Here is a 21,928-nt window from a genome sequence, read left to right on the forward strand (position 1 = left end):
ACGTGACTCCGCACAGGACACACGCTGCTGAACAGGGTCGCCACACTATCAACAAGAAAAGAAAGTAGGTTTGGGAGGTTTCTTTATATTACCTTCAGGTAGTACATTTACAGATGTCAGACTGAGACACTCATTCTTCACTAGACTAGATCTTTTAAATCAGAGTTCACATTTTAGACTTTGCAGGTGTACGTTTCACAAATGCAACTGCCATTAACCATTTCTACAGACAACATTTTCAGATTTTTCATTGACAGATTACAATTTCTTCAAATGTCCCACATAAACTGTGTTTTAACAGCAAAGGAAATGGTACCTTACTGAAATAAATAATGTAAATAAAAGATTAAAGAAATCTCAAACCGGTTATTAAGAATAAGATTCATCAAACAGGGTATTGATATAGAGCTTGACACAGTTAAAACCACATTTGAACAAGTACTCATCTCTACCCAGAAGTAAACAGCACAAACAAGGGTTAACTTGGGAGATGCCTCAGTTCAAAATATCTATCGCTGAAGTGGGAACAGAATAGATGGTCTTGGTTGCCAATCAAGGAACAAAAAGGGCTAAGAATGCATTTGGGAAAAGTCTGCGGTGTTCTCTTGTGTTTCCCTCGACCTTAGCATAGGAGGCTTCTTGTTGCATTCAAATGCATCCCCCAACAGCTTCATTGTAAAGGGCGTTTACTATCCAATAAATTAGCGATACGTATTTGCCATTAATAAAAGAACAACGTCTCAGGCTTCAGTGTGCACTCTTGTGATTTCCGCTATATAATTAGTATTATTATAATTATACTGGGAGCACAATATTTAACATCAAAAGGTTCTTGTGTCATATAAAAACCAGGAAAGATAATCTTACTACACATTAGCAAATCAAAATATGTACAAATCTACATTAAGTAATTTCTGAATAGGCACTTTAATTCAAAACAGTTGAGCCAGCCCTCAGTCATTTTTGATGATAAAAAACAGAAGTTAATTTTCTTTTTTTATGTTGAAATAAAATGAAATCAGACAAAAACTGAAAAACAGACGTTAGCCCCAATAAACACATTAATAGACATTAATGGACAATTTCCTTCTGACATCAGCGACACACCACCATATAAAATACAAACACAGAAAAGCTCCTGTATCTAAAAAAGTAGAAGGATCTGCTACAGAAGGGTTGGGAGATATTTTAACATGCACACGCATGTTAGAATACTGTCCGCGGAGGACTATCCACCTCCCTGTCGACTTCCCTACCGGACCACGTACCTCGTGTTGGAAGAGTTGTAGTGCTTTTTATAGGAAAAAGGTGCAAGACAGCCTTTCCCCATAGAGCAGCCCTATTTTTAAAGAGGGCAAGATAATCATATAATAATTAATAATCAAGTCCCACAACAATAAATTAATAATAAATAAACAAATAATTTGTTGTTAGATAAATAAATGAATAAGTGGTAAAGACTGACCCAGAAGAAAAGTGGAAGGCAGCGCTCTAATTTAAGTTAGTGGAGACGATCCTATACTGAAGCAGTTTGACCAAACGGTATCTTCTTACAATTTCAAAGCACTTTTGTTTCCTATCAACATTTAATATTCCCACCATGGCTAATCACGATCCCCAGATCCTCCTTTGGAGCCTTCCCCACATGTCAACTTTTTGAGGGACTTATCAGCCGGTGGATGGATGCAGAAACATTAGTGTTGAGGCTGTAGTGTAAATATTCTTTGAAACCACTAAATTGGTAATAAGTTGAACAAGTGCAAAGTTCTGGCGAAGTGTGTAAAATGAGAACGTAGTTACTCTTACAAATACTCGTAAACCAGACACTACAAGTCCTGTTGTGTGGAGCAACTTTACCCAAAGAAAAGGGAACTGGGGAGTTATAGAGGATGGATAACAGCACTGGTATCTCACCACAGTAGAACAAACGTAGGAGCAAGTACAACAGCCCCATTTCTTTTAGCTCCCCAAATATGCAACTTTCCAGTAACCTTCAGACTCGAGGTGCACTTTTTTTATAATAACAAATCCAAACCTTTTCACAGTCTCTGCCTGCGAGGCTCGGAGCCGGGCGGGGAGGGAGGGGAGGGCAGGGTGACAGTGGTCGGGGGCTCCACCGGGTCGTCCACGGGCAGGACCAGGCGCGTGCCCCTGATAGCCACCTCGTGTTCCGCCAAGGCGAGGTCGTGATCCACACAGTCATCAGACGGGCCCCTGGTGCCGGAGGAGCGGTTGACGGTGCGGCCGGATGCGTCTGTGCTGACGGTGACGTCGGCGTACATGGAGCTCACAGTGGCGTCGTTCAGGATGGAGTCAGAGTCGTCGTCGAAGAGCCGGCCTTCGTTCTGGAAATGATTTTTATATACATATATATATATACACATGAATACATGAATCACAAAAAATGTGTAGAAGTGCCACTTTAACTGTACTACATGGTGCTGTGTGTTCAGACCTCATAGGCCTGTGGGCTGGTGAGGCATCGTGCCAGCGGTCCACAACAGGTGGGCAGGGTAGCAGTGAGAGGAGGGCCGCTGTGGGTCAGAAGGGGCTTCAGGTAGCTGGAGAACAAACTTTTGTCAAGGATTATTAACAGTTTTTACGACCCTTACTTGCAATTAAATAATTGAACCATCATCAGTGCCTCATCTGTGAACCCCCTCTTACTGGTATATATTTCTTACAGTTTGGAAAGAGCCCCCTCTGGTGTCCGAGGCCGAATAGGGCAACCGCACTTCTGGAGGGAGAACCTTAAATAGGCAATCCATGACTCAAAGGATACTTGTGGTCAAAGTTATACCAGATCCTGAAGGGCCAGGCGCTCTCATGTTTGGTGTCCCTCCGCTGGGATCCATCCAACACCGCGGAATTCTGCTAAGCAAAATATGTAGCTTTTTTTATTACTATTCAAACATTTCCACTTATATTTAGCAATATCAACTTCAAAAATAAAGATTTTTGTTCTTCTGTTCACTCCAATTACTTACAGGGCTGTCCTGATCAGAGTCCACACCCACCCTGAAAAAGAACACAGTGACTTTGACATAAACTTTTGATTGAATGTTCGGTGGATGGGGTGAAGCGCACAGAAGCTCAAATGCGCAGCCTTACGGTATGCTCATGAAGGACAGCATGGGCGTGGTGCCTCCTCCGCAGATCCAGACGGTGAAGAAGACAATTAGGAGGGTAGTAGAAAACATCATCTGGCGGGCGTAAGTCGCCGTGTCTCTGATTGAAAGAGCAAAGGTCATCGCCCCACGCAGTCCTGGAGGGGACGGGTAACCAAACAGTGCAAGGTTGAGAAACTGTGAGTGTGTTTTGCTGAAAAGGCAGCGTGTCAGAGACGTTGAGCGAGGCAGAGGGCATTTATATTATTCATCGTTGAGGGGAAGAAAAGTACCAACATATAATTAGACTTAATGTTCCTGTCCTTTGGTAATTATTTCCCGAGAAGAAGTAAGATTAACCCACACAGTACGTTGATGCGGGTGTTGTTTCTCTCGTGGTATAGAAACAATTATGTGCACAAAAAGGTGGGGGCGCTGGTTTCAACTGTAAATATCAGCTGAGCCAGGGGCAGCTATCCATAACAATTTAAGAAGGAGTGTTAGTGTAGAAGACACACAATATCTAGGCCAATTCATATTTTTTAACAAAAGAGTTTATTCATCCTTTCCGATTTTTTGATTTAATGGAAAAAATATAAATACTTCATTATTTTGGTCTAATTCTGAGAAACTCATTCCTTATGAAACAGAGATTTTATTATCACAGCTCTGTACCTGCAAACATCATGACGTGCTGAAATTTGGATCCAATTTTGTTCTTGCGGCCCAGGTTGAGCAGGAAGGACAAAGGGTAGATGTTTGCAGCCCTGCCCAGAAACACCGCCAGCTGCACGGGGAAGGTCAAGGACGCAACACACTGCAAAGAAACACAACTGGGGGCGAGCTGGGATGGAACATAAGTGTGGGGAGATGGTGGTTTCAAAATGTGTCGACTAATCAAGTCATTTAAATGTTGCTGTTATTCTCTTTCAATCGCTGAAACCTTCATCGAAATACATCAAGCATAACTCTTATCCATAACTAATGCAGACAAGTCCAGCTTATAACAGTCTAGTAAAGATAAAAAAATATATAAAACATCATTCTGGGACTGATATTGAACATCAAGAATTATGGCTTCATTAAAACATTTTCTACATTTACGCGTTGCTTATGTGCAACGACCGTCACCGCCAGATAACGAATCATACGTGGACCCGCGAAGCCTCAACACCAATCAGAGTAAAAGATACAAAGGCTCCGAAGATGAACAACGGGTTGAAGACGTGTGATTGGAAGGAGAAGAGAGTCAGACCCATGTAGGAGAAGATGAAGTTCTCTGCCAAGAAGTTCAAGAGCTCAAACAACTGGTGGGGGGGGAGACAAACAATTATTGCAGACAAACTGCTGGATGACTGGAAGAGAAAAGCTCTGAAAATGTCTTGTAAACTTTTACTCGTGAGTTGACTGAGTTGGATTGGATTAGTGCCAAAATATTTTACACGCTGAGGTAGTATTCTCACATCCCCCTCAATGAATGGCCAATAATAAAGAAGGAACCAGCATTGAGGTAAACAAATTGAGTAAACTTGAATAAAGATATGTGATTGTACACCTGTTTAGTTCTGTCCTGAGAGTCAGGGGAGAGGTTGTTGAAGGTGTAGTGAGCCTGAGTGATCCCACAGAACAGCACAGCCACTACGCCTGAGTGGAAACAAACACACACACAGACGGCACTCAGTATCACTCAAAACAATACCTCACCAGAGGGCTTCAAATAGTGTATCGAAGAGCATCAAAGGTTATGGAGAGATGCCCTCACAGGCTTCTTTACAAGCCAAAAGAAATTCCCCAAATTCACACTTGAATGACGTGACATGTGTGCCCTGCACACGGGTTTACCTGTGAACCCGCAGGCCTCGGCCAACAGGAAGGTGCTCCAGGACATGAGGAAGAAGAGAGCCGTCTCCAGCAAGGGAAAGTCCCTCAGCTTAGTGAACTTGGTCACGTGATGAAAAGTCAAGGAGCTGAACAAGAGGCAGCGCAGACACAGTCGACCTGCAGTGTAGAAATGGAGATTTCCAACAGCTTCTCTGGCTTGGACGCAAATAATATGCCCATATAATGATTAAACAGCAGCAACTTAAATGAGTAGGACAACGTCTGATATAAAACCTCTCATGTTGTTCTATCTGCCTATGCAAACCAATGTGTATAAAAATACATTATGTATAAAAAGACATTATGCAGTATGTATCAGGATATGAGAGCTGTCATGAATCCGGTCGCCACCCCAAGAGCAAAGGAGCCACTAAAGACGCCAAGGAAGATGCCGAAAGATTTCAACATGGCCATGGCCTCAAAGCTGTGGCTGTTGTCTCCTGCAGGCTGGTACGCCACGATGGAGCTGAGGGGCAGATAGACAGAGTACAAGCAAATAAAAAACATGCACATGGTAAAAGGGAAATAGGCACTTACTAAGGATCCAGAAAGGGGATCTGGTGACATGGTAATAACATGCTAATAAAGAAACAGATATTTCAAAGTCAAGCATCAAATCAAAGGAACTGCAACAACCCAAATCCAATAATGGCAGATATCACCAGCCTAACGTTTTATCTGATTTTTGTATACATTTTGGAGATGTTTGCTTTCCCCACGAAAAAGGTAACAACAGACTTGAAAAACATAGACTGGAGTTGGGTTTTACAGTCACAAAAAGGGAGGGAATTAGGATGTCGCATGCTTAATTCCAACTGGATCTTGGATCTTGCATGACCATTCCAATATCCCATTGATATCCAACAAAAGTTATTGTTGGATTTTAAATCTACAATACACTCTCATAATAGATTGGGAATTGATTGGAAGTCAATCCAAGTGTTCATGGTTTGTCTCAAGTGAAAAAATGAATCATTAAATCTATTCAAGAACAACAGACTTCTACATAACTTCAAGCAAACAATTACAACTTATTCTAACTTATAATTACATTATAGTCCATTCTACCAATGCGATTACAATGTATTATAAAAAGATACCAATGTAGTAATACAATAAGAATTATAAAAAACCCTGATCTCTAAAACATTGTCGTTTAGAAACCAGCAATTATGAAGTATCATGATACTTATGTCATTACAAAAAGCTCTAAAAAAAAGATTATTGTTGCAAGCATTATAAATATGCCTGAGGCTTATTACTCTATTTATGCAGTGCTATAAGCAGATTATATAGCAGTGTCTCTAATGCATTAAAGGCACAGGTGCTACCAATGAAGACGGGTTACCAAATGAAATCAAGACCAACAACATAATAGAGCAGCAGTAATATTCACCAGCATGGGACACTCTATAGAACATAGAGAAAAACTTTAAATCATCCAGAGAGTGGATATGAAAGGGTAACAACCATCCCAATTGGTGGGTCAAGTCTACATCCAAGCTACAAAAAGATCCATCACAGGAACTGGGTTCCGATGATCAGGTTCTAACCCTGTAACTCTGCAGGCAGTGCAAGCACTCAAACAAAACCACCCACCCACCGGGGAGCGAATGTCTGGTTTTCTGCCAGCCATCCCTCCTCCCCCTGTGGCCAGACCGGGCCACCGTCACCTGGGGAGCTCACAGCTCCGGCCCCGCGTCTACCCTGCTTCTCCAAGCGGAGGAGAACACTGCATACATACGTTCAGGTAGGCGGTTGAATGACACGGACAGGTGAAGGAAGGCAAGCAGTGAAATGACAGGGACGCATGTTAGTATGATGAAGTGTCCAGTCATATGCACAATGTACAACACAAATCACGCTTACAACAGTGCAGATACCTTTGAAATGTCAAAATATCTTTTAAAGTGAAACTACCGTTGCTTTGGTGAAATGGGTGTGTTGTGTGTGCTGTGTGTGTATACATGCAGTGTGTAATTAATCATTGCTTACGAAGAGAGCACGATGGCCACAGCATCATTGAGGACACTCTCGCCAAAGAGTAAAGCATACAGGTCCACATCTACTTTTAGCTCATTGAAGATAGCCAGCACCGTCACTGAGGCACAGAGCAGAACAATTGACTTAAGAGAATAAGACACACAATAACTGTACAACCGGACGGGAGCGTGAGAAAGGCCTCAGGTAGAAAGGCAGAAGGGCGATCCATCCGCCAGAAGCTAACACGGCACCGCCTACCTGGGTCTGTTGCTGAGACGATGGCCCCAAAGAAGAGGCAGTCGGTAAAGAAAAAATCACCCCCGAGCTGGCCCACAGCTTTCATGAAGGACACAAAGCCATACATGATCAGCCTAGGAGCAAAGAAGAATGCGTACAGGTCAAGACACTGGTCCCTCCGGCCCGTGCGATCAGTTCCTCTACTTCAGTCTGTGTTCAGGGATGAATAAATGACTTACCCGATAACGAAGCAGGAGATAACTGTGCCCACGAAAGCATAGGCCAGAATGGAGCCGATGTTTCTAAAGAAATGTCTCTGGGACGGACAAGATCACGGATTCATCAAAACAGAGGCTGTCTATTACCAATAGTTAGGCTCGGGCCATATACCGGTAAACATTTTATCACAACGATCAGAGAAAAGTATCTCAATATGTTTGCAAGCATGTATGCGGACATAACATTTAAATACAATTTATTAATGAAAAAATAACCGTATCTTCAGATTCTGAACTCTTAATAAATAATAAAGCTCTCTTACCCTTTTCAGACTGTAACCGGCGTGGAAGATGATGGGAGGCAGCAAAATGTTGAAAAACACTTCAGGGTCAAAAGTCACCTAAAGACAGTAGGCAGTTATCGACCAATTGCATCCATTTGGGCATAAAACTAGTAACTAGAAAAGCTCATTTTCAAGCCAAGATTTGTATAGACAGAGATGATATAGATATTTCCCAAAGTCTAAATTCAGCGCAATAAAATACACATTTCCTCCTATTTGTCAGGTGCCACTTTCATACCGGAGGGGCACACACCAAAAAGCTAACAGCTGCACCCTCCATCACACCAGACACCTGTCCATCCCCTTGCCTTTCTCAGCATCTCATCGTCCTGCACTTGGTGACCTTTGCCACGGCTGACTTCGCCCTTCAGAGTGTACTCGTAAAACCGCCCACTGACGTTGACCAGCAGGGTGGCTGGACTGTTGTTGACAGCACAGCCGAGGATCACGTCACTCATGTTCTGGGGCACGTGGACACCAAAGCGCAGGATCACGCCCACCAACACGCCTTCGGGGAAGAAGAGGAGGGAGCGGAAAGCATCAAACATTAAGTTGTTACCGATTCGTTAAATAGAGAGGTGGCAGAACACAAAACTCGAACAAAAAGAAAAGACAATGTGAATCCACAATCCTAATACCGTTCAACTGTAAATGATGTGACTTTTGTTGACAGTTCATATTGGACAAATAATAACCCTCTTAAATGCGAACAGATTGTTTGTACATTCCTCGTTCTTCTCCCATGTGTAATTCAAATTAGCCTCCCGGTATAGTTTGAGGAGATGAACGGTAACAACGGCAGTTAGCATGGAGCCTAACCTGACTCAGCTAACCTAACGGTTGATTGACAGGTTGAGCACGGGGTCTCACCGTAGATCATGGCGAGTCCCGTTTCGTGCAGGAACCTAAATCGCCGGTGTTTGAACAACCATATGGTCAGGATGGTGAGTGTCAGGAGCGTTATGAATATGAGCAGGTTGGCGCTGTCCTGTCGGTGGCTCTCCTCGGCCAGCCTCTCAGTCGAGACGTTGTCCATCGCGTTGCTGTCGCCTCGGCTCCCGACGAGCAGGAACGTCAAGAGAAAAGGAAACAACGGAGGCGCCTTCGACGGTTTGTCGCCGAGAAAGCCTCTCGGTGTAAACCCCATTGTGGCTTTGCGTGAAACGGTTACATTTGCCGTTGAGTCGGTCTCTGTGTTGATGGTGAAATGCAGCTCAAAGAGAAACGGCTGAATGACGGCTTCTTCCGGGGAAGTAATCAAAACATTGTAACGTCCGGTTCTTCAAAATAAAAGTCTCGTCGTCATGACACAAAACAGCGACGCCTCTCGCTCCTTGCAGGTTAACGAAATTAAGAAAGAAATTAAAAATACACAAAGAAGAAAACTAATACAGTGTAAAGGTAAAACAAAAGGGAAATAATCTAATAAATAAGGTTACCAGGGTAATGCCAATTAAAGAGAAGCTGAAATTGATTTTGATGACATTATTTGTAGTAAACATATAGCTTGTGTAACTTATATATACATTATGTCATTGTTACACCTGTTGATCATACAATGCTGGGAAGAACTTTATTGTGTGTATAATACAAGGCTGTTGTCCAACATCTCAATTTTAAATTAAACATTTGTCATTTACACTTTTGTGGAAGATGACATTCCTTTTTTAAATCTATTTCATGTGTTTAGAGTATTTTTTAAACAAGCTTCCACAGTTTATCATTCAACCATCTATGTATGTTACATATGAAGGAAAAAGTAATGAAATTAACTCACGGAAGGAAGCTCGCTTATCGGCCTAATCACCTAATCTTTGCACAGAATCACATTAGTGATTATGGAACGAGGGTTGCAAAGTTTCTCTGTATCGGTCTGCAATTTTGAGTATTTTTTTTCATTTCCTTCTGGAGAGTTGATGCTTTTGTGGCCACAGAGGGCACATTTCAGACTGCAACTCTTGCTTTCTGAGCATTTAAGAAGAAACAAATCAAAAGCGATTTGTATTGTTGAGGACTTGTGCACCATGCCAACTCATATTTAAATATCGGATTACGACTGCTTTAATACTTTCTCACCCAAATGGTTATACAGCTCTAATGGTCAGGATTAGGCTGCAAAAGTACAATTTGCACTATGACACAAATCATGCAGGAAGTTTTTCAATCACCTTTTCATATGTTATCATTAATATACACATTTTATTTCAGGTATTTCTTTTGACCATACAAACCATGCAAAAATACCTCAATTTTGCCTTAATGAAAAAAGAAACTAGTAGAGAAAAGCTTCTTTACAAAAACTCTTTAGATGTTGCTGTTGCAGTTTCCTCTGACAGGAAACGAAACCCACAGAACTCAACCTTGGAACAGCACATACAAAAACAGTGAAACTGATCTGGTACCACATGACCTTAACATGCACAAAGTGTATTTTAGCTCCTTGTTGCTTATGTTAAGAAAGGCAAACACGTGTTATTTGTGCACATTCTGATTGTATTCTGTCATGAACAAAATACAAATAATAAAAAACAGTACAACTTTGTAAGAAACGTAATATACAACTACAAACATATACAACGCATGATGTGGATTTGACTTTCTCTCTACTTTGTCCTTCCTTTGCTAAGAAATCAGGCTGCTCAATGGTTTAAAATGTAATTGATCAATACGAAAATGCTTTTTGACAGCTAACTATTTGCCCTAATAATAAATCTTTAGAGTAGTTCCTGTGGCCTAAGGCTGTATCAGAGTTACAAATCACTGGTTTAGAAGCAGCAGGTTTCCTGAGACAACCTTGGACAAATTGTAGTACCGGTAATAAACTAAACATACATAAACATACATGAGATTAAGTCATAAATGTTCTATGTAAAAATTGGTGTTCTAACCACATAACTAAACACTTAGTTAAACTATTTCTGTAAAAATGTCTTTCTTATCATTTACATTTTTTTTTTAGATTGTCTCTATCTTTCTTTTAATTACAGCCATACATCAGAAGGCGAAACTGCAAGAGTGTCATCTTGATCTACATCCAGTAAAAAGCTTCCGCTCACAGGAAACAGAACCCACGCCTGCCAGGTCATAAATATGTAAAGCGTTGATTGAGTGGTAGAAGTACTCGGGCGCTGATGCTGACAACAACCTGTTTTTTAGTGTCACGATGACAACTAGACTGCTTCTGCTTCTGTGTCTAACAGGACATGTGTTCGCCAGAGAACCACCCGGTAAGAACATTTAAAAGGAAAAATCGGTGAATTGCGACGTTAATAATAACGGTTTTAGCCAATTTGGATGAGTCTGAGCAGTTATTGAATTTGCTGAAGTGCTTTTGGCGTGATCAAATTGTTTAACATTTGACCAACGTAATGAGGAGCTGCTTTTATTGTTTACATTTTATATCTAGTATTAGTTAATCATCCATGACAAAAAACTACTTTTTACAAGGTATGAGTGATTTTTACCATATTTGTAAAAACATTCATAAACAAAAAACCTATTAGAATGGTGGGAAATGTACAATGAATAAATAGGAAATATGATTAGGCCTTATTTAGTAAATAACTTCTACTGTGGAATTGAAATAAAATGTAAATTGATCGTAAAGTCTTACTTCCTTGATCAAGCACATTTCGCGTAAATTCCCTTTGACGTCATTGTGGCGCCATTTCCTCATTGTGTTCCTCAATGTGTGCGTGTGTGTGATTGGACTGCTGTTCACCAATCATCGTTTGCTATGGTTATAAAATTGTATAACCTGTTGTTTTTTGTCTGTGCTCATCTTGAAACTATTCTGTCTCAACCCACTTGTGTCTCTGACAGACGTGGACTGTTTGGTGGTGAACCTACAACATGTTCAATGTTCCTGGGATAAGGAGCGGACTCCAGAAGTCAATTACACCTTCTACGGCGGGTTCGTAGTCAAGTGACAGTAAAACAAATGTTCTTACATCATCTGAATTGATCAAACTGCAATGAGTAAAATGTGGGCATTACGTGAAAGATAAAAGTAAAACAAGTTCTTCAAAATATTCCGTTGAGGGGGAGCGTGGTGGGTTTATTTATCTGTCAATTTATCTGGAGTGCGTTCACTGTCCATCGGCTGTTAGGGTTTGCGTTCGTAAGTGTGGAAACTCAATTCCCCATGAATCATTTCTCAGATTTATCTTGATGACAACTACAGAAGTTCAGTTTTTTATGTATCTCTATTAATGGATTATACATCTATTACATTTATTATAATATTGGTGATATTAGAGATGACACACAAATGTCGAAATTATTGAAATTATTGAAATTATCGAAATTATTGAAATTATCGAAATTATTAAAATCATCAAAACCATCAAAACCGGGTGTAAAATCATCAAAACTGGACGTTTAATGTTTGCAAACAGGAGACAGAGTTGACACATATTCAAGTAATGCGCCAAGCCTACTCAAAGGCTTTCATCTTCGGAGCAGGAATATATAGTTGGAAGATAAATATGCTAAAACAAGGTCGGGGCTCTGGGCAAAACCCAAGTGCTGGTAGTCGACCTTGGATGTAGACGAGCATCTTTGCCACCACAAGATTATAAACATCGACGCACGAAACATCTTGATTATCAGATGAGCCAAAACATCATGTGCCTCTATGCGGAAGAGCACAGACTCTCTGTCGTACTAAGGAAGAACATTATAGCAGTTTTTTAAAAGCAAAAACCTTTCCAAAAAACTGTTTGCTTTGTATGTCAGTGTCAGAAATGTGATTTCTCTACAGGTTCTCCTCAAACCTCAGTGAGTGCCCCACCTATCTGTCGGAGAACAATACCAACACTGGATGTAAACAGCCCTATAAAGAGGTCGAGAGGTTCCACACATTTTACAGCATACTTCAACGTGGCCAACAGAACCGTTCGAAGGAGCATCAGCTTAGAACCAAAGGTATGCTTATTTACTGGCTTGCAACACAACATTAGAAGGTACAATTCAATATTGCAAATCAATCCATGAATGAGATAAAGTTCTTGCGGTTGATTGGAGAGATGCTGCACGACTGTAACATTAATTTCTGATATTCCTTTAGGAGGAGAGAAACAATGTTGTAACTTGGATGTATAAAATAAGAATAAAAGCAAGTCCATTAGATGGGTGACAATACAATGGTTGCCCTACCACCTTCTCATCATGTTGTGTATTCTGTATCATTTAATGGGCTGTGTCGTCTCCAGTCAAGTTAAATCCACCAACTAACGTGACTGCTAAGAATGAATCTGACTCCAACCTGTGGGTCAGATGGATTCCGAGCACGTTCCCGAAGAGGGATTGTGTGCAGAATGAGGTTCGCTACAGGATCAACAACAGGAAGTGGGCGGTAGGCAGTTTAAAGGATTCAAAAATACCATCTCTTTATTTTTCTGTCTTAGTTTTGTTATATTGTATTCAGTCTGCGCCCATCTCCTTTCTCACCTCCATCCTACTGTGCACAGGCTTTTCAGCTTCATAGTGGGGTGAATTTTTACTGCATCAACTTGCCCTCGAGGAGTTCCCTGTATGAGGTGCAAGTGAGGAGCCGAATATCGTATGTTTGTGGAGAGTCTGATTTCTGGAGTGACTGGAGTGAGCCTGTGCTCTGGGGATCCAACAATAGCACAGGTACAGAAAAGGAAATACGGAAGGATATGTTACAATATGTAAAAAGATTTTTCAGTAGGAATAGCCAAAAGGAACGGCCGGTAGGATGAACAAGAACATAATATCTGAAGGACAATGGCTAGATATTTGCGTTAAACATGATAGCATTGTGTTTTTGTGAGTTAAATTATAAATAAATAAAATAAATATGAACTTCAATGAGTTATCGAGAACTGGTATGTATTAGTTCACATTTCTCCGACATGCAACACTCATTTCTCTGTTAATAGAGTCTTGCAGTTTTGCTCATAGAACTTTCAAATCAGCCAAATATTCAGCCACGACATTTAAAATCTTGGATCAGCAAGTTTTCTGTACTGTTTAGTAGCTGCCGTCTACTGCATTATTATGAGTTACAAATACATGGAAAAATAACAAATTTATTCTTAGAACCCAATCAGATGTTGATGCCCGTGTGGACCCCAGTGCTCTACGTGGTGGGGGCTTTCATCCTCATCCTACTGGTCATGATGTTGCTGCACCATGAAAGGTGGGTCATGCAATGCTTTTTCATATTTCCTATATGTATCTAATCAAATGGTTGTCAGTTGTTATTGTGTTGTAAAGAATTGTTTGAAACAGCAATACATGTAAGGGATGACGGGAATTTGGCAATGCACTTTCAATTGTTGCACATGTGAGAGCATTCTTGTTCAGTGTCTTCACATCCCGAAGAACAGTGCCAAAGAGCGGGGGGAAAAAACGTAATGTAATGAGCTGTGATCATGTGATAAAGTGCGCCTACCTTCCGTACAGGATCAGAATCATCTTCATCCCTGTGGTTCCCAAGCCATCTCCGAAGCTTCACAACATCGAGGTGAGTAACATCCAGAGCTCCCGGCTGCCTTCACACCAAAGACCTGTATTTAAATGTTATATTTACATATTCAGAAGTTACCAAACCTATGGACCAAAACACCGTGGTCATTGAAAGACACATACAAGACAGCTTTGTACCATCATGTCAGGTGACGGCAAAAACAAGATGTTTCTCTTTTAGGATTGGTTTCAATTCCCTAAAGGCCTGAAAGAGAGTTTTAACTACAATGAGCGTCCCTGTATTGTCCGTGAGTACTGCCATGTTTCTCAAGTCTCTGTCTCCGAACCTGAGAGCGAATGGGACCAGTCCAACTCCTGCTCCTCTTCTACCACCAGAGTCTTGTCCGAGGAAGGGATGGGTTCTGTTTAGGAGGTATCTCCTTTAAAAACATGCTTCATGGTATGATCATATAACAAGTGCTTGTCAACCCTGCAACAATTTTTACTCTAGATTTTTTTTTTTTCTTTGTGGTCTGCATATTTCAAGCTCCCCTGGCATAAAAAACGACATGTAGAACTTTCACTTCCTCCGAGCCCTGTTTCTGTTGACGTTAGTAAAATTTGCAAAGAAGTAAGCACAATTATTCGTAAAACCTAAACTTTATAACATTCTAAGTTTGTACCACGTTTCTGTCATTAGTCATAAAACCCAGCCTTACCATTTTTAACATTAATGTAACCGCCGAGTAGGAGGAGGAACAGCCCCAAGAAAAATCCATGGATTATATTTGTAATAACAAAACAAGAGGGCAATCCTGGGGTGATTTCAAGGGTGATGAAATAGTAAAATCACTGACTTCTCTTTTAGCTTCAGTCAGTTTTTTTTTCCGGTTGTACATTTTTTGCCTAATTTTAGTTTAGTAATATGGTTTTGAATGTTTATTGATATATGTGTATGTTATATCTTCAACCTTTTATAAGATATTGTGTAATGAAACCAAGCCATGTGCCTAAATCCCCAAATTATTAGCATATTTAAATGTGATTTTAACTTAGAACTCAAATGGCTTGTTCAAGATGTATAGTTGTGTGTTTAGTAGCATTTGTACAAGTAATAACTAACTGGTTTTTGAAATGTTTTATTGCATTGATGACATCTAATATCCCAATATTCACAATGCATTTAAGTGAGAAAAAACACAATATGTTTTTGGCAAGAAGACAGCATTCATTAGTGACTCATTCTGCAAGTCGTAGTACTATTTTATAACAATGTGTTCTTTATAAAAGGTTTATAAACTGTAGTTAATGAGCTATCGGCTTCATCAATGGTTAAAAATCTTCACTTACTAACTGTCATCGGCAAATTGGGGGTGGCAACTCTGGAAATATCTTACAACTGCTACAATGCAACACAAACATCTATTTACTATTTAAATACTACATGCTATATTGTAAATACTCCTTATAATTAGGCTGCCCCATGTTCCATGTCGAAGTGTCACTGAGCAAGACACCTAACCCCTAATTGCTCCATGGGAAAAAGCCATGGGTTTAAAGTGTAATGTAAGTCGCTTTGGATAAAAGCGTCTGCTAAATGACCTGTAATGCAATGTAATGTAATGTAATTACATTATAATATTATTATTTACAAATAACTTGATTAGAAGTTCAGGAACCATTTAACATACATTAAACGATTAGTATATGTATAACGGCATTATCACTAAATTGAAGGATAAATGCCAGCCAAATTTAGTATTCACAAACTCACGCAACATATGTCTTCATTAAGGCCTTGAAAGGAGACTACACAACATAAGTAAGTAACTCCTATTGCATAAGAAAAGCCACTCATTAGAAAGTGGCACCTCAAAATTAGAATAACAACATGGTATGCTTGCATTGTAATCATATTAATGTGTATGTTACATATCTTTTAATGTGCCTTTTGAGTTTGATTGGTGGTTTATTGTAACCCTTACTTTTTAATGCATGCATTTGCTATTGTGTATGTGTGCTATCCAGGCTTGTTTAATAAACATAACGTCAATGTCAATGTCACTGTCAATTTTATTTATATAGCACTTTTAAAGGTCAATGGCCAGCCAAGTGCTATACAGGATGAAATCAGCAGCAGCAATAAACAATACGAGCAAAAGTAAAACAACAAACAACCAAAAAACAGTAAAAGGCAAACAAATAAAAGATCCAATACAGGTGACTTAACTCAGCCAAAGGCCAAGGTAAACAAGTGGGTCTTAGGCGTGACAACGTCACATGTCCATCTACGTGTACATGTTTGTTGCATCACTGCAATTATTGTTATTAGAACAACCTTGCTGGTTCTATCTGACTTGTGGGAGTTTTCTCAGCGTCCGTTAGAGGGAGTGCAGAAAGCCTGCCGGTGAGTGAGGACTCGCTACGCGCTCTTCACATTCATGAGGGGAAGGGCGCAGGGCAGCTGGCCCACGCAGGAAGAGAGCGACACGAGCCGGCTAACGCCACTTCCCTAGCTGAACCGGGATCAGCTAACGTGATCAATTGATGTCTTCGGGTGAGACTTGAGACGTCGCCGATCGTTCAGTTGGTTTGATTCGCCGCCGGTCGTCCGAAAAATTACAGCCCGACAAAATGACAGACCCTTCGGTGGCCGACACCCGCCGGTTGAATTCCAAGCCCCAGGACCTGACGGACGCGTACGGGCCCCCCAGCAACTACCTGGAAATAGACGTTAGTGATCCACAAACCGTTGGAGTCGGACGGAACCGTTACACAAATTACGAAGTTCGAATGCGGGTAGGTGTTCAAATCGAGAGCCGTTAAACACATGGTTGCGGTGTTAGCTTGTATCTGCTAAGCTAACTGTTAATTACTGTTGGTGCTAGCTAGTTAGCATGTTTATCCGCGGTGCTGGAGTCAGCAACCGGGCTGGGACGTTTACGGTGTGCTCCCGGAGTAGGTCAAGATGGCGCTCCAGTAAAAATCAAGGCCCGGGGATCGTCGAAGGCCTCACGCAGCATTGGAGGTTCAACTTAATAAGTTATCGAGGTTGGGTTGGAGAAGTTTGTTGAACACACCCATGAATATTATTTTACCGTCTGCATACCTAACGTCAGACGTATACAAATAAGACGGTTAACTTGGCTTTCCTTTTTATAAAGATAGGTTGCTAACGTCTGGTGAACGTATGAGAAGAGTGACGTTCACGGTTTAGCGTTATACTTACTGCCCTGTAAGATAACGTTACTAATGATTGCAAATGAGCCATTACTCGCGGGAAAGTTTGTTCCTTATACGTTAACCAAGTTAAGTAACGTTAACTAAACCGGTAGTTGAGCGTAAGGCGAGTGAGTAAAAAAAAAAATTGCTGACACTGCTACATTTGAAAGACAACATTTTCCGGAAGCAGATGCTAACGTGTCATACTTGTGACTTAACGTTACTTCTCTTCACTATTTCAAATGTTGGTGACCCTTATTAGAATGTCTCCTCTATAATGTGGAAATTGTACTGTTTCATAATTTGGTTGAACAGCGAAGGGGTTAACGTTAACCTACTTGTGTGGGGATTTCTTTTTCTATTTCTTTAACATATTGTAAATCGATTTTCTTTGGGTTTAACTATCTGAGGACAACGTTTTGCTCTGGGAATTGTATTCCTCCCTATTTTCTCATTTGTTAAACTACTTTAAATGTTTTATCAATTTCCCATAAATTGTATGCTATGCTACAATTGTAGCGATATAAGTTATTTGGGGAAAGAAACCGCTACGCAGACTCAAATTATGAGTCCAAGGGAATTGTTTTGTCAAACGTCCCAGCAATGATGATGGTTACACACCTTGTCCAAATAATTTAATTTAAAATCAATCAAGGCGGAGATGTTTTTTTCTTCTTTTTCTTAATTTAATTCCTCTTCTCTGTGTAGACAAACCTTCCCATTTTCAAACTGAAGGAGTCCTGTGTGAGAAGAAGATACAGCGACTTTGAGTGGTTAAAGATTGAGCTGGAAAGAGACAGTAAGGTGAGTGTGGACATGAATGTACAAATTCTGACATTCGAATGATTTTTTTTGTGGGTGTTTAGTGACCTCAACCTATTTGCATCCTAAATAATTGTGATAGTTGGCGCTGGAACTCCGATCTATAAATGTAACCTTCAGCAAATTTGACTTCTCAGCACAGCTAGTGTGGACTTTGACTTTAGTATTTTTGTGCGTATTCATCATCTTTCCCTTTCTTTGTGCTGAACCCTGACACCTTTTTAGATTGTAGTACCATCTCTGCCGGGCAAGGCCCTGAAGAGACAGTTGCCATTTCGTGGCGATGGGGGTCTTTTTGACGAGTCCTTTGTTGAGGAGCGGCGGTCAGGCCTGGAGCAGTTCATCAACAGGTCAGTAAATGCAACCTTGAAGCACAGTCGCACATCGTGCACACTTTGTTTTCTCAGACGCACGTCGTGTTCTTGGATATGAATTCAACACATGTTTGTCACCTGAAATGTGTTAATGTGGTAAATAATGGCTCGTTGACAAAGGAGCTAAAAGAATATATTTAATAGGATGATTCAATCTTTTCTCAAAGCTGTTATTCTGTACGATTTCTTACCACAAAACCTGTTGTCCTAATCTGAAGTTCACATGTCATTATTAGTAGTCGTTCATTTCCAAAAAAGTCCACCTCAACGCAAGACTACTAATCTATCCTGGGTGTTAACTAACTCATCTAAACTTGTACCAGTTTCTATGAAAAGCATTTAAAAGAAGTGGATTTTGTCTGTCTGTTGGGTGTAGAATTGCAGGTCATCCCTTGGCCCAGAACGAGCGCTGTCTTCACATGTTCCTGCAAGAGGAAAGCATTGACCGCCACTACATTCCTGGAAAAGTATGACACTAGGTTACTAAAGGAGATGGGGGGGGGGGGGGGGGTTTAATTGCTGGGGTGAAGATCAAACGGTCTGATGCCTTTTGCTTCCATTTTGTCTTCTCGTAATCTCTCCTTTCTGTCTTTCCACTTGGTCTGCCTCTCTTTCTCTCTCCCTGCGTGTTCCGTTGCATAAGACATGTTAACTTTATCTTGGAGTTGGATTATTTTCTTCTAACTTACGTCAGGACATGTTGATAATAATTCAGACAATTGTAAAGAAAGCACCCAACCATATTAGTGCTTGTATCTTGAAGACTTGAAGCCATTTGATCACAATTTTCAAGCTTAAAATGAGTTGATACATTCATTCGTTCCCTGATGAGTGTCAGATGTTACTTGTTGTATATAATGTGAATAAAGTAGAATAATGGATAATTATGGCGCTAATGTGCAACAAACATGCAGCCTGTAAATTACATTTCTGATCCTGTTATGTTCTTTGTTTTTTTAGGTATGAATGAAGTAAGTTTGCTTTGTTTGATCCTGTCTCAAGAGCTTTCTGGAGGTTAAAGGTGGCTGCATGGGCACTGTAAAGACTAAAGGCGATAGTTCACTAATACTAAAGTACAACATCTTCAATACCATAACTAAACTATCACAGAGATCTGACTGAATTGTCATTCTGTGCTGCAAAGGTAAGAATGTTCTGCAAGCCAGATTTACATTACACATTGTCAAGCTTGAATGAAATGTAAATCTCATTTGCAGTTAAAGGGTTTTGAATTGGTATAGGGTAACTGTTTCTTCATAACTGGCTTTCAGAAGTTTCTCGCTGCACCAGTGTAGGCCACTACTGTTGGTTTGAAAGATGTTAACTATTGTTTATAAGTAGTATACATCACCATTGACTAGAGCTCTTTGTAAAACATTTGTCAAACTAATGCTGATTCAATGTCATTGTCAACCGCACTAATCATTGACTGCATGGCAAAATTTGCATGCTTTCTTTAAAATATATTTGTGTCACGCGCAATTGTTTTTTTAACATGCCTGTGATCACCATCGTAAGTTTCGGTTTGTTGATTGAGATCTTTATTTCCTTTTATTCAGCTATACCACAGACATGGATAAGTGTGCTATTTCTTCTGTATTGCTCTAACGTTGTGCCATTACATTAGTCGCTGCATCAGTGGATTCTGAGATTCACAGCAAAGACCAAATACATATAAGCTTGAACATGTCTCTCTATATTATTTCTTATGTCTCTCTCTCTCTCTCTCTCTCACTCTCTCTGATTGCAAAGATAATACAGACCGCTGCACCTGCCCCATGTACATTTATCTCGACATCAAGTTGTTATATAGCTGGTGGAAATGTCCGAACTGATAAGTATCAATTGTGTTGGAACTGCTGCTCCTGGGCAGAACTTAAGAGATCCAATGTATAAATCGTTTGATGTTGTGTCTTCATTTGGTCATTTCATACAGTATGTACATTATTTTTGATTCAGCAATCAATGAAAAAGAAAACATGTTTCCATATAACCTTTTTGTTGTTACACTTCATGATTGTTTTCTGAATATCTGTTTATTTGCTTTGATAAAGTCTAAAATGAGGGTAATTTCCTGCTTTGATTAAAGTCTTCTTTTGCCAGCAGAGATGCGATTGATAACTTCCCAAACTCGAGCAACATGTAGCATTTTGAGAAAGACTGACTTTTTCGCTCCAGTCAATATTTCCCTGAGTTGTATGCTCTACACCTGCTCTGGGAGAGGATTTCATTGTTTTAACTCTGTCGTTACGTCGTCATGCGTACACTCTGGCTGTGTGTTGTCAAATCAGCTATTGGGAATGTTAAGTTGCAGAAATAACAATATCTAAGCACTGTGACAAGAGGTTCATTATGTGAACAGTATTTGATTATTTAAAGGTGCATTAGCACCTTTATTGATCTGAAATAAGGCTTTATTCTTTTAGTTTTATTTAGACTTTAATCTGCACTTATTTTTTTCTTTCTATTCCTGTGAGGTGTACATACATGCTATCTTTGCAGTGCCACCATTGGTGACAAGGAACTTCCTTGTTTATTCTGTCCAATTAAATTCCCTGCTGCCTGCTGTTTCATGTCTACGTGTCTATTCAGTTTTAGACTATTCAGCGTGTCGCACTGAGGTGTTGGATGGAATCAGAGGGCATCATGGGAGCCGGCTGATTGGCAGATGACCTAATTTAACAGGGAAGTGGAAAAGGAACATGAGGTCGGAAAAAAAAAAACGCTTTGCATACATTTTACAACTTGTATGTGAAGATTTTGCCACATGTTAAACATTGTTTGACACGTTCACGCCGTAGTGTTTACTTTTGACTGGTAAGTGGGGCTTTAAGAAAATAACTGGAGCGATGAGGTTGGGTTGCAGAGCATAATTAATTCATTTTAATCTGTCGCTTTGACTTGAAACTAGACTACATTGACAACGAGCTATTCACAGCCTTTCCACTGGAGGGATTGCCTCCACCTTTTTTTCATATATTTTTTTTTTTGTACTTCACAGGTTATTTTCACTTTACTTTTTATTTTGTTTCAATTTTATAGAACTATGTAACTTTGTTTTGAAAGGTGCTATATAAATAAATTATCACTAATTTGAAGAAACTGCAACTGAAAAAAGTATTTTTCTTCATACTCTGGCATTTGGCAGACAAACCGATAAATCACTTATACAAAGAGTTGGATCCATATAATGTGTAGAATAATAACAAATAACCTGAGCCGTCTTAGCAGTAAATGAAAGAAATACAATATGTGCGAGACTAAGGAAGCCTCGTGAGTAAAGATTGTGCCTCATTGGTCACATT

At 40.1% G+C, this 21,928-nt stretch overlaps 3 protein-coding genes across 7 annotated transcripts; 2 read left to right on the top strand and 1 right to left on the bottom strand.

Annotated features, from left to right (window-relative positions):
* Positions 1 to 65: 65 nt before the first annotated feature.
* On the bottom strand, positions 66 to 9,068 carry LOC120821760 (sodium/hydrogen exchanger 6). Of its 4 annotated transcripts, none has more exons than XM_078105175.1 (17): positions 8,641 to 9,040; positions 8,079 to 8,278; positions 7,750 to 7,827; positions 7,448 to 7,524; positions 7,230 to 7,342; positions 6,984 to 7,089; positions 6,592 to 6,720; positions 5,313 to 5,454; positions 4,950 to 5,055; positions 4,663 to 4,751; positions 4,301 to 4,414; positions 3,783 to 3,894; positions 3,112 to 3,265; positions 2,988 to 3,018; positions 2,783 to 2,871; positions 2,456 to 2,561; positions 66 to 2,345 (listed from the first exon to the last, which is right to left on the bottom strand). In XM_078105175.1, the coding sequence occupies exons 1-17, from the start codon at positions 8,915 to 8,917 to the stop codon at positions 2,040 to 2,042; spliced, it is 2,229 nt and encodes a 742-aa protein (XP_077961301.1). In that variant the 5' UTR covers positions 8,918 to 9,040; the 3' UTR covers positions 66 to 2,039. The 4 variants fall into 4 exon arrangements, with proteins under 4 accessions (XP_077961301.1, XP_077961300.1, XP_040036670.2 ...); XM_078105174.1 differs by having other exon boundaries at positions 2,783 to 2,874; XM_040180736.2 differs by lacking the exon at positions 6,592 to 6,720 and having other exon boundaries at positions 8,641 to 9,068.
* Positions 9,069 to 10,836: 1,768 nt separating this feature from the next.
* Positions 10,837 to 16,264, top strand: LOC120821796 (cytokine receptor common subunit gamma). The gene is made up of 8 exons (XM_040180819.2): positions 10,837 to 10,997; positions 11,593 to 11,683; positions 12,533 to 12,696; positions 12,984 to 13,126; positions 13,242 to 13,407; positions 13,837 to 13,936; positions 14,203 to 14,263; positions 14,447 to 16,264. The coding sequence occupies exons 1-8, from the start codon at positions 10,934 to 10,936 to the stop codon at positions 14,633 to 14,635; spliced, it is 978 nt and encodes a 325-aa protein (XP_040036753.2). The 5' UTR covers positions 10,837 to 10,933; the 3' UTR covers positions 14,636 to 16,264.
* A 3-nt stretch (positions 16,265 to 16,267) lies between these two features.
* LOC120821831 (sorting nexin-12) lies at positions 16,268 to 21,193 on the top strand. Of its 2 annotated transcripts, XM_040180859.2 has the most exons (5): positions 16,268 to 17,004; positions 18,136 to 18,231; positions 18,475 to 18,599; positions 19,000 to 19,090; positions 19,584 to 21,193. In XM_040180859.2, the coding sequence occupies exons 1-5, from the start codon at positions 16,840 to 16,842 to the stop codon at positions 19,587 to 19,589; spliced, it is 483 nt and encodes a 160-aa protein (XP_040036793.1). In that variant the 5' UTR covers positions 16,268 to 16,839; the 3' UTR covers positions 19,590 to 21,193. The 2 variants fall into 2 exon arrangements, with proteins under 2 accessions (XP_040036793.1, XP_077961304.1); XM_078105178.1 differs by lacking the exon at positions 19,584 to 21,193 and having other exon boundaries at positions 19,000 to 19,096.
* The last annotated feature ends 735 nt before the right edge of the window (positions 21,194 to 21,928 follow it).

Source organism: Gasterosteus aculeatus, chromosome 7, assembly GCF_964276395.1.
Source record: "Gasterosteus aculeatus chromosome 7, fGasAcu3.hap1.1, whole genome shotgun sequence".
NCBI classification, from domain to species: Eukaryota; Metazoa; Chordata; class Actinopteri; order Perciformes; family Gasterosteidae; genus Gasterosteus; species Gasterosteus aculeatus.

Coding starts and splice junctions, on each gene's coding strand:
- LOC120821760 (XM_078105174.1), bottom strand. CDS start 8,917: ATGGGGTTTACACCGAGAGGCTTTCTCGGCGACAAACCGTCGAAGGCG. Junction 8,279..8,640: donor GGGACTCGCCATGATCTACG/GTGAGACCCCGT, acceptor TCTTCCCCGAAG/GCGTGTTGGTGGGCGTGATC. Junction 7,090..7,229: donor CGTCTCAGCAACAGACCCAG/GTAGGCGGTGCC, acceptor TCTGTGCCTCAG/TGACGGTGCTGGCTATCTTC.
- LOC120821796 (XM_040180819.2), top strand. CDS start 10,934: ATGACAACTAGACTGCTTCTGCTTCTGTGTCTAACAGGACATGTGTTC. Junction 10,998..11,592: donor GTTCGCCAGAGAACCACCCG/GTAAGAACATTT, acceptor TGTCTCTGACAG/ACGTGGACTGTTTGGTGGTG. Junction 11,684..12,532: donor AATTACACCTTCTACGGCGG/GTTCGTAGTCAA, acceptor ATTTCTCTACAG/GTTCTCCTCAAACCTCAGTG.
- LOC120821831 (XM_040180859.2), top strand. CDS start 16,840: ATGACAGACCCTTCGGTGGCCGACACCCGCCGGTTGAATTCCAAGCCC. Junction 17,005..18,135: donor ATTACGAAGTTCGAATGCGG/GTAGGTGTTCAA, acceptor TTCTCTGTGTAG/ACAAACCTTCCCATTTTCAA. Junction 18,600..18,999: donor CTGGAGCAGTTCATCAACAG/GTCAGTAAATGC, acceptor TGTTGGGTGTAG/AATTGCAGGTCATCCCTTGG.